Genomic DNA, 12,027 nt, shown 5'->3' on the forward strand with positions numbered 1-12,027 from the left:
CTCCATGGCTTTGGATGTGTTAATTCATCTTCTGTACATCTATTTGTGAAACAGCTACTGGTAAGTGTAGCTTAAATAATCAAGGAAGAATTGTTCTATCAAGAGTTAAATTTTCACTGCACAGGCATCATAAAGTTGCATGACTTTGTCCAACCATCTCAAACATGCTGATTTTCCCCAGCTCAGTAATACGCTGTACAGACTTTGCAGGGTCAGCCTGTCCTAACAGCCCTGCTTTAAGCCCCCATAGCATTTTGTTCCATCTGTGACTCCTACTTTGTCTCCCCTATTCTGAGTATGGGCAGTGAGTGTTTCTCTCTTCCTAATAGTAGCCTTGGAACAATTTGTGGCAGTATCTTTGTATCCTTATGAGCTTTGTACCAACTAGATTCTTCATATATACCTGTGATTAACAGGTCATATTGAAAAGCACACAGTATTGATAAGTCTAACTTGAAGAGACAGAAAATACATTGCATCTGACCCAAGTATTTTAGGTAACCTAAATCTCTGTGATCCCTTTTTTTCATGTCCTCGTCAGGTAGAGTTGCTTGTTACTCTGGCCAGTTTGGGTTAGTAAACTTGATAACTTAGCTGCTAGCAAGTTCAGAAAATGTATTCTGTATCTCAGAAGAACCAAAAGGTTACTTTTCTGCTCTGTCCCCTCTCCTTCACAATTTAAGTTCCTCAAGAGCTGTGATCAATTGATACATTATCAGTGTCTTTTTCCTACTTACAAATGGCCCAGTCTTCAGGAAACATCTTTAGGAATACATAATTCTCCTTGGTCTTTATCAACTTACTGAATGTGTTCTATAATCTCTGTCATCTGAAAGGCCTATGGATAGGCTTCAGGGGTCTGTAACTCTTGCCATATATTGATATATTCTCATATATTGATATATTCTCAGGGAGGTCTCTTAACAGAACCACTGACCTGGATCATCTGTCAAGCTTCATTTTCACCTTTAAAGGCTTTGCTTAAAATGCAAATTTCCTAACTCCATCACAAACCTCTACTGTTTTTTTCAAAACACAGGTAGTTTTTTGTTTGGCTTCCCAGAAATGATTTTAACAAAGATCTGGCTAGACTTGGAATCAGAGACCTTCATCGTAGTGTTATCTATAGAACAATAAAAAACTACACATATCTAAAATATCCTATAACATGAAAATGAAATATTATACAATACTGAATTTTTAATAGCAATCACAAAATATATTACATGTTGTTTGAAAGTGGTATATAAAGTATAATCCTGTAGTTCCAATTTGAAAAACATACATTCACATATAGTAATTGAGAATGTAGGCCAACTTAATCCATGCCTCGGTTTCTTCAACTAGAAAGTTAAATGTCTTTGAAGTTACTAAGTGAATTCATCCATGCAAAACACTTGGAACCAATAATTGTTAGCTGCTACATACTCCCCCACTAAATAGTGGGATTACAGGTGGTTTTTGTTTGCTTTATATTTATGTATTCTGCATTTTCTTTGGTGAACGTTTTACTATCAGAAAATAATTTTATCTTAATGCTCACTTCCACTTACAGAAGCTACACTCTAGCAAAGTAAGGGAGTTAACATCAAATAAACCATAACAGTAACTTTTAGTAAACTTTATTGTAAAAAACAAAAAACTACATCATGGCTTCATGATTTTTCTCACCCATAAGAATCTGGGTGGCAACCAGTAACTTTTTTATAAAAATATTTTATTTAGAACTGTAATAGACAATATGTACATTCACATCTTGTCTCCTGAAGATTTAATGGGGAATTCACCTGAGCAACATTTTCCCCAGGAAATCCAGTCTCTTGGTTCAGCTGCCCCATAAAAAAGCCCACATAGGTCTTCAGCTCTCTGCCAATCTGGAGAAGATTTGTTTTCTTTGATCTGCTGTCATGTGTTCACAAGCTTCTAAAATGTTTGCCAAAATCAGAGTCTGCTGAATGGTTTTTGCCTTAACCCATATTCTTCCATTCATTCCAAATACTATCTCCAGGGGGTAGAGTTTTCCCACTTCTTGTAGGATTTCACAGTCTGGAGCTAACAGCCTGGTGAGGAAGGGAAAGAAAACAAAACTTTATTAAGTGGCAGGATGTGCCTTGACTTTACTTCAGGGGACTCCTTTTCTGGGCAGTTCTCCACAGTCACTCAGAGCTCCACCAACATCATCGCAACAACAAGGCACATGAAAACATCTGCTCCCCTTTTTCTTCCAAGAAGCTTTATAACCTACAGGTATACATACCAGAGGTCACAATGGTGGACTATCCTCTACAAAGAAACCAAACTCCTATGCCACCAACTTTACAAAAAATATATAAAGTTCTTCCTTCACATTGTCATAGTACCTGAATTCTAGACTTTAGAACTGTAGCTTTTTTATTGTCTCTGGTGCTAAAAGAACACTTTAACCTTGTTTTCCTGGCAATGTAAATTATTCTTTGGTATTAAATTCAATACTTGGAGCAAAGTGTTGACTCTTTCAAACCACAAAGTGCTGCTTGGTTATAACATGCTTCTTTAAATGTCTTGAACTAATTCTGCAGATCTGCAAAATAAGTAGCAAAGAGAGATATGCAAGATAGCTGTGAACCTCAGCTTTAGGAGTAAAGCCCTTTAATAGGGTATACCTTTGGGTAGGTAAAAATCTAAACCTAACGAAGAGAATCTGCCTCTGGGAACTATTAAAAGGACAGTAAAGCAGAAGCCTTTTGTGAATGTCTGCATAAGTCTGAGGGTCACATCACTCTAGCTTAATTTGGCTCCCATTATAAGAGAAATATGATGATTTTGTACAATAATAAATTGCATCTGCATTCAAGTAACTTAGAAAGGGGAAGGCCAGTTTTCACATTTGGTCTGAGTATATATAAAGCTACCAGCAGAGAAGTCCAGATTCCATATCAACACAGAAACTATAATGACAAATATGTGTGAATTTTATGTATTCACATTGAGAGGATGGGGCTAAATGCAAGAGTTTACAACTGTGCTAAAATCGATACTGATTTTTAACTTTGAGGAGATACAGCGATTGTTATAGCCAGAGATTAGTCAGCTTTCTAAGAAGGTGTAATATAAAAGACAACAGGCAAGCTGGAAAGCATCAGACTTACTTTCTAATTAAGCCCAAAGTGACTTTAAAAAGCAGACCATCCTGTCCAATCACACCCATTCCATTGGCTCGTCCACAGCTGTCAATACAGACCATCTCCGGTTCCATATCTTTATTAGCAACCACAAATTGGCCATAGATGAGATCTCCGACCTACAATGGTAATTAAAAAACATCATTTCCTCTCAGCAAACCATGCTATAGGTGCTGCTGTTGGCTCTTTTCAATAGGCATCAATGCCAGTCATCTACCAATTCTGTGGCTAAACGACAGACTATATACTCCAGGATTCTCACAGTCTCGCTGGAGTTGTGTCTTAAAAGAAGGCAAAAGTAAAGCATGTACCTCCACTCTTCCCTCACCAGAAAATCCCCAGACTGGGAGCCTCATCAAAGCCAGAGAATACCCACTGGGGTTACACTGTCAACTACAATAGCCACTACTCACATGTAGTTATTTAAACTTACATTTAAATTAATTAAAATGATGTACTTAAAATTCAGTTTTTCAGTTGCATCAGCTACATTTCAAATGCTCAATAGCCATGTGTGACTTAGTGGCTCCCATAATACTCAGTGCATATGTAAAACACTAGCATCACCACAAAGTTTTATTGCACAGCACTGCTTTAGGGAATTACAGAAGAAACAACCCCTGGCATGCAAATTATTCAAAGCAAAACAGAACACTGGTAATTCGTTGACTGTTCTCCATACAAGAATTACTTTAAAAGCCTCAAGAGTTGAACTTCAAAATGATGAAAACTATGGAAATGAAGAGTAAACTTGTTTCATTAAGTACCATTAATTGTACTCAAGGAACTAGAGAGAACATTTCTGGCTTTTAGAAGCATTTAGTTTCAGAGGGCAGTGGGGATATATATGTAAACAAACTTCATTCACAGCTGAATCCAGTAAGAAAAATGACTAAAAATTAGGGATGTTTTTACAGAGGGGTAGTGGTGCTCAGCCTGGGTCTTGAAAGACCAGAATGTGTTCCAAGGTTGAGGATAAAGCAATCCAGACAGAGGGAACAACATAAACAAAGGTACAGGAGCAGGAGATTATGAATTCAGTGGTGCTCTTAAATAATTCGGTGTAATTCAGGCATGGCCACATGGAGATATAATTATGGATGAGGGAAGACCTCTGGAAATAGTAATATGTAGGCTTTGAAGACGGAGAAGGCAATGGCAAGCCACTCCAGTACTATTGCCTAGAAAATCCCATGGATGGAGGAGCCTGGTAGGCTGCAGTCCGTGGGGTCGCTAAGGGTCGGACACGACTGAGCGACTTCACTTTCACTTTTCACTTTCCACTTTCACACACTGGAGAAGGAAATGGCAACCCACTCCAGTGTTCTTGCCTGGAGAATCCCAGGGACGGGGGAGCCTGGTGGGCTTCCATCTATGGGGTCACACAGAGTCGGACACGACTGAAGCAGCAGCAGGCTTTGAAGAACTTTTCCTTTTGCAGAAAGGGGTATAAGAGGCTGTCAGGTCTTAAAAGCCAGGATGAAGGGGCAGAAGTGTACAGGCAGGATGTTACTAAGATAGGTCACTGACTTGAGAGACAGCCAAGGCCTGAACTTGCAAAGTGGATATAAAAGGGGTGGACATGTAGCAAATCAGAAAGACTCAACACGAGGGAGAGTGAGAAAAGGGAAAGAAACCTCCAAATTTCTGGCCTGGATGGACAGGAAGAGTGTGGCCATGCTACCCAAAAAGCCCAAGATGAAACTTGAAGTAGCAAGACTGCTCCTCTTGTCAGCTGCAAAATGGGATTGTTGGGAAACAGTGATGTAACTGAAGCTGTGAGATACAAGCCTCAGGAACCACATCCGGGAAAGATGGATGAGTGATACAGCAGTGTCCACCACTGTTCCTTCCTTCCTTCCTTCCTCCCTAAGCCTCTGGCTTACTTCTTTGTCCAGTGTATATGGATATAACAAATAACAGATATAACCTTTCAATTCAGCAGAGATGAAAACATCCCCCAACATAGCAAATGTGGCGTTGCTAAGTATGTAGCGTTGGTCCCAGAGGTGGCGCATCTGAAAGAACTCTTGAAGCCTGGAGTGATTACAAAGATGCTCCAAGATCACCCAATAGAGCTAGGAAAATAAGACAGTTCCGGTAGCCTTCTGGATAGATGACTGTTTAGGGAACGGATATTTGCTACTTTTGAAACCAAAGGTCCTATTGTTACCTGCACATTAGGTCTGTTTCTTTTAGTTGCACCTTCAAATGCCAAGTAAGACAGAGAAGCTGGCTCACTGCCTCCAACATCAACTTTGAATATGTCTCCAGACTTAGCTGTCACTATGCCAATCACATGGTCTCCTTTCACCGGGACATACTACAAAAGAAAGAATGAGAGAACAACCATAAATGACAATCATTTTTAAGACATCTTCAGCAAGTCCTCAGTGGTTGTTATGTTTGTCATTTAAATGTTTACAAAATATTTTAAAAACCATGTTTACAAATCAATACAAACCTTACAACAAACCTGATCATATGTCACTCTCCCAAAAACCAATCACATGATAAACTCTCAGATTTCCAGCTTCTAAAAGTGTTCATTTAAGTCTGTATCATCTTATCTCTTCTGAATTCTTTTTTTTTTTTTCTTCTTCTGAATTCTTACCAGAAACTCCTTAGCTTTTGTTTGCAAGAGTCCAGTGATACAGGGGTCCTCACAACCAAGCAAGGCCATTCTGTTGTTAGTTTCTTCCTAAGTGAAATTTATTTATTCTAAGAGAAACTGAACTCCCTGTGACATCCCCTCATTGAACCTGATTCTTTGGAACCCCGAAAGGCAAGTCTGCTGCTCCCTGACCCATGGGGTTTTGAAGACAATGACCACGTCTCACAGTCTATCCCCTGCTGCTGCTGCTGCTGCTAAGTCGCTTCAGTCGTGTCCGACTCTGTGCGACCCCATTGACGGCAGCCCACTAGGCTCCCCCGTCCCTGGGATTCTCCAGGCAAGAACACTGGAGTGGGTTGCCCTTATATTCCCAGGCTCCCTTCTCTCCTGGTCGCCCATGTAGGGCCACGTTCCAGCTGTTCACGGTCCCTCTAAAGGAGTTGTAGAAGTAAGCACAAGACTCCGGTGGCTCTTGGCTAGCCTTATCAAAGGAAGGCTCCAGGGCCCCTTCCGTGCTTCCGAGGAGTATCCTCAATCTTCTCCCGGCCGGGCAACCCCTCCGGAGTCCCAGCTCACCCGCTTCTGCTGCGAGTCCACCCAGTAAACGCCACCGCCGCTGCCACTGCCGGGTTCCTTGTGACGGAGCCGGCCGCACTTGGTGACCAGCAGTCGGTCGCCGCAGCGCCGCAAGCCGGGGCCGCACACCACGCGTCCCCGGGAGCGCGCTGCGGCGTTTAGGCGCAGCGGCCGCTCCCCTGCACCTCCTGGGCCTTCTCCGTCGTCCTGCTCTGGCAGCAGCAGCTCCTCGCCCGGCAACACCACTTGATCTAGCGCCGTCCGCGCCGCCCGCGCCCTGCAGCCAGCCAGGGAATCCGCTGCAATACCCGCTGCTTCGGCCATCATGGGCGTCACTATACACAGTCTCCGGCTTCCGGCTCCGCGTCCAATCGCCAGCCCGCCCAAGGCTTTCCGTTTCCTGCAGCACAGGCTTGTGGGACTTGAACCTGCTTTCAAAGTCCGATCGCGCTGGGTTAGTCCCCGAGGGGACTGTGATTGTGTCTTTGGCCGCCCATCCAGCAGTCTGTTCGCAGGGCCGCAGGAGAAACGCGTAGCTTCAGTCAGTCGCGGAGCCTCCTCTCCCGGTGTCTGAGATGCACAGTGGGATATGAGACCCCGTCACCTTTCGTTTCGTGGAATCCTTGGGAACTGAGCAGGCCTTCGGGAGTTGGCTCTCCTGACTCTGCCTTCAGAGGGACCGCTAATCTTTTACCAGGAAGAGTATTCAGTATTTTCTTTTCCATAGGAAACTTTTATCTATTCACGTTGTGGAAGACCAGAGAAGAATAAAAAGAAAATGAAAAGTATTAGTCTTGCTCCCTGTTTGTCTTTCTGCTAGGCTGTCAGCTAGTCCTCACTTTTTTTCTAGCGCAGGTCCTGGCATGAAATAAATAATACCTGGTGAATGAATGAATGAAAATGAATGTTGACATTTTGGTGTGCGTTTCCCTTTTTTTTTTCTCCCCCTGAAAATATTTACACATCACATGCATATTTACATGGGCTTCCCTGGTGGCTCAGAGGTTAAAGCGTCTGCCTCCAATGCGGGAGACCCGGGTTCGATCCCTGGGTCGGGAAGATCCCCTGGAGAAGGAAACGGTAACCCACTCCAGTATTCTTGCCTGGAGAATCCCGTGGACGGAGAAGCCTGGTAGGCCACAGTCCACGGGGTCGCATAGAGTCGGACACGACTGAGCGACCGAACGGAAAGGAACGGAGCTTCCCCTCCACGGCCTGGGAAAATCAGTAACTGCATTTAAATCTTTGCTGCTGTTTCCCTTGGAGCACGCTTTAGTTGCCCAGGTGAAGAGCAGCTGAATTGCAAATCAAGAGCATATCAGGTCTGCCCTTCAGACTTGCAAGGCTTTCACTTGAAATCACAGTTTCCTGTCAACCGGTACCTCCAATTAGCGTTGGTCAGATTATCCAGTAAGAGTTGGAACTCCTGGGGACTTGGGAGGGCATGGCCCTGACCGATGGCTTTTAGCTGTCCTCCATTTTTACCGCTCATCTCTTTGAGGTATCTGCATCCAACCTGAGTCTTTAGATTTTTAGGATTTTAGACCATCACTAACATACCTTCACAATTAATGGTGAATCAAATAAATACAATGAAGTAAAAGTGAAAGTCGCTCAGTCGTATCAGACTCTTTGGACCCCATGGACTATACAATCCATCGAATTCTCCAGGCCAGAATACTGGAGTGGGTAATCTTTCCTGCCTCCAAGCAATCTTCCCGACCCAGGGAGTGAACCCAGGTCTCCTGCATTGCAGGTGGATTCTTTACCAGCTGAGCCACAAGGGAAGCCCCAAATACAATAAGAGAGACCAACTGAAATATAACTTCGGTTTTGCAACAGATTATTGCAAGAGCTGTTCTTGTTTGGCTACCTTTGCAGAAGGGATGGCGTAGATAGTTTTTCTCTCCTCCCCACTCCAACCCAGTTCCAGAGGGCCTGCATAGAGCAGGTATTCAGTGACCAAGACTACCTCTATCGCAGATGGCCCAAGGCCATGCCGTATGGTACTCAATGACCTCAGGTCCCAGCCAGCCAGAGGTCAGGAAATGATCCCTGGCTTGTCTCTCACCCACGCTCACGTCAACAGAGGAGCGTCTGTCAGAAACGTGGCCAAAACCTGGCTGAGGAGGTCTACCAAGGGCACTTCGGGGAGGTGTGTCCGCACATGGGTGTCGGTCTGGTACATGCCAAACCCACAGTGGCAAGCATAGGTCTGGAAAAGAAGTCACCTGAGACCGGAAGCTCAGGCCTGGAGGGTGGGTTGAAGGCGCCTGGAGGGCGGTGCCCTGCGCGACACACCCAGAGGGCGGAGCACGCTAGAGGCATCCTTGTTCGTGTGTCGCGTGCCGCAATGTCGGTGCTCTGCCGTCTCGGCGTCGTGCAGCCGGTGGTGAGTAAGCGCACGTGGCCGTAGCCATCGCGGCGGGCAGGCCAGGGGTACTGAAGTCCGCCCGCGTGAGAGGGTGGAAGCCGAGACCGCAACCAAGTGTGAGGAGCCAGGCTCAGAGCCGCGGACCCAGATTAAGGGGGCGCGGGTGGGGTGTGGGGGCTCGTTGAGAAGTTCTCTTTTAGAATGGCGCATGCAGCCTTTTTTGGGTGTGAAAGTGGCCGTTGCGATTGGGGAATGAAGAGGAGGCCGTGGCCCGTGCGGTCGACGGTGCGCCTTTCAGCGCGTAGCTTTCCCCTGGTGCCTGGGGTCTTCTGGGCATATCCACCAGGATGAATCAGGCCGGCTACTTGTTTGGGGGTCTTGCAGGCCTGGAGCCTGTGCAGCAGGGGTGGTACCGCCCTCGACTGCCTCTGGGATATACCGCCGCATTTCTTAGCGTTTCCCTAGAGAAAATAACCAGGTTGCTCTTTGGAAAGGTTGGTCCAGACTATGGCCTTCTGGACTCTTTCCCAGAACTTCCTGTTTAGAAATCTTTGCTACTTGAGAAGCTGGCGAAGTGCTGTCTCATGGTTGCTTTTCTTTGTTGACTGATGAACTTGGGCGTTTTTGTCACTTTCAGTCAAGACTAGCTGAGCTTGTGCTCTGGACCAGGAATTGAGCTGGGCAATGAGCCGGGAAGCCAGGTGAATCATGGTCCCTGCCCTGGGTAAGATGACTGTCACCACATGGAAATACCGTGTAACTGACTATAACAACCTGATTAGGGTGTCAGCCCCGAGAGTACAAAAGATGACATGATTACCTCTATGTGGGAAGAAGGTAGGAGTCAGAATAGATGTCCATAAAGAAGTAGAATTTGAATGAATCTTTAAATTTTTTTAGTTCACAGGTTTCTAAAAATTATAAATGAACTGCATGCTAATTTATATACAGAAATTAATAGGAAAAGAATCCATGGAAGTGTTAATATTTTTATTTAAGTAAAGAATTTAAATGAAATACTCACAATTATCACTACACAAGTGAGAATCTATTTGGTATAAACGTTTTTAATCCCAAATGATCATGGCTTGTGAAAACTAAAAAGAACTTTAAAGGGTTTAAGAATAGCAGATATAAGGAACAGCCTAGTACTTAGCTCATCTAAGCAAAAATCTCTCTCCACTGTGTATGGTCGGACCCTGGTGGCCTTCTTGGCTTCCCCTTCCCGGTGGCTATCTTGTCTCCTTCTTCCCCTCTCCATCCCCCGCTGGAGGGAAAAAGTCCCGCCAAACCGCTGAGGAATTTCTGACATAATAACCCTCTGCCGAGATCTATCCCCCCACTTCCTGACCTCCAGAGTGACCAACCCTGTTTAGCTGACCACTCACAATCTCGCATTCCCGAGCTTTACCTTATCTTAGGCCTGTCCAGGTTATATGATACCACTTCCTGCCCCGAAGGCATAAAAATCGCACCCTGCCTTTGTTTGGGGCAGAACTCCTCGTGGCCATTCTTGCTGTCAGTGGGTTCTGCCCGGGAGCGCACTGCCAAATAAAGCCTGTTACTTTCCCTTGGCGTCTGGGTTATTTCCTTACAGCTTGAGACGCCCGTTTCCGCGACCTTACATTTGGCGCCCAACGTGGGGCTCGAGGTGAGAGCCCTCCCCCGCTGGCCACAGGGCTTGCGGCTCCCTCGGGCCCAGCCCGCACCCTGGGTTGATCCACCACCTCGCTGAGACTGTTCAACCGTCCGACAGGATACGGGGTAAGTTCCCTAGGCTAAATCCTGGAGTAGCCCTCCCCCTTGGCGAGTAATCTGCGGGAGCCAGTCCTTGTGGGCCAGGCCCGTCACGAAAATCACAGCGCTGTGTCTGGCTCCCTCCTCCAGCAACAGTTGAGTCGGAGACATCCGCCTCAGCTGTGATAGCCCCCTCCGCAGGCCAGGTCCTGCTTCCTGGGCACCAGTCGATCTCGGAGACGTCCATTTCGGCTGTGGTAGCCTCCTCCGCTGGGGTGACAGATCTCCTGGGGACTCTTGGTTGATCTACCCCTAAGCCTATCCTCCGTCGCTCGCCAATGGGGACAACTGCCTCCAAGCCTGACCGGGGTTGGTCAACTCCTCTAGATTGTCTTTTGGCCAACCTTAAAACTCTGCGTCTCTCAAACGCTATACGACACAAACAATTGATTTTTCTCTGTTCTGAGGCCTGGCCCCAATATTCTCTTGATAATGGCTCAAAATGGCCCTCAGTGGGAACTTTCGATTTTGATATCCTCCGTGATTTAGATAATCACTGTCAAAGGACGGGAAAATGGTCTGAGGTACCCTATGTACAGGCTTTTTGGCTGCTGTGCTCCCACCCCTCCCCCTATTCTTTCTTTCCCCTCCTCCCAAATCCTTCTTTCCCTTTCCCCTTCTGGCCCCTCGCCAGCTAAAACATCTATCTGTCCAAACAGACCGAGAAAAACTCCGCCCCTCGCCCCCCCTCGGTAATTGTTTCCCCGACAACTCCAAGCTCTCTCTCTTCCGATAACATCCGAACACAAACGCAGCAACCCGCTGACAAAAGTTCTGCTTTCACAATCCCTCCGGAAGACCTTGGCCCCTCCTCCTCCTCCGTACGCTGAGGCCCCCGCCACTGCGCGGCCTCAACTCCTCCTCCTCTAACACCTCCTACCTCTCCAATTCCACCAGATCCTCCTGTAATCGCTACTCCTGCTCCTCGATCTCCCTCTCCAATAAAAACAGATCAAAGACCCCCGTCCGTTCCTTCTCTCTATCCACCCCTTCCAAAAACACCTCCTCCCATGGATTCACCTGTTAGTTCCTGCTGGAGGAGATGAAAAATACCTCTCTCAAGGTTCTTCCCTCTTACAGGGGCACTCTGACTCCTTCCCAGATCTCAGTGATAGGTATAGATGGCAAGCCCTCACACCCGCTACAGACTGGACTACAGCCTTGTCAGCTCGACCATCACCTATTCACCCACTCCTTCCTAATACTTTTTTCATGTCCCACTCAGCTATTAGGATGAGACATTCTAACCAAGCTCAAAGCCACCATACCTCTACCCTTCTCACACCCTTGCACTCCCCAACCCTACCTCTACTCCTCCTTTATGCCTCTGAATCTTCCTTTATAGACCCCACAATATGGGACACCGAGGTCCCCACTTAAGAGAAGTAAGATATATATGTTCAGTAAAGAAGGTTTAATGGAAAGTACATTTTTATGAAGGAAAAAGGAAGTAGGTCTGACTTAAGGTGACTGTTCCAGGATGGGAAAACAAATGGGTACAGAAA

The 12,027-nt window shown here is 46.0% G+C and overlaps 1 protein-coding gene across 1 annotated transcript; it reads right to left on the reverse strand.

Moving 5' to 3' along the window:
* Positions 1-1,606: 1,606 nt before the first annotated feature.
* EXOSC3 (exosome component 3) lies at positions 1,607-6,710 on the reverse strand. The gene is made up of 4 exons (XM_055427086.2): positions 6,352-6,710; positions 5,335-5,484; positions 3,129-3,280; positions 1,607-2,060 (listed from the first exon to the last, which is right to left on the reverse strand). Exons 1-4 carry the CDS (start codon positions 6,676-6,678, stop codon positions 1,859-1,861), a joined length of 831 nt encoding a protein of 276 aa, XP_055283061.2. The 5' UTR covers positions 6,679-6,710; the 3' UTR covers positions 1,607-1,858.
* Between the last annotated feature and the right edge of the window lie 5,317 nt (positions 6,711-12,027).

Source organism: Moschus berezovskii, chromosome 7 (genome assembly GCF_049115385.1).
Source record: "Moschus berezovskii isolate FMDL1 chromosome 7, NW_MosBer_1.0, whole genome shotgun sequence".
Lineage (NCBI taxonomy): Eukaryota > Metazoa > Chordata > Mammalia > Artiodactyla > Moschidae > Moschus > Moschus berezovskii.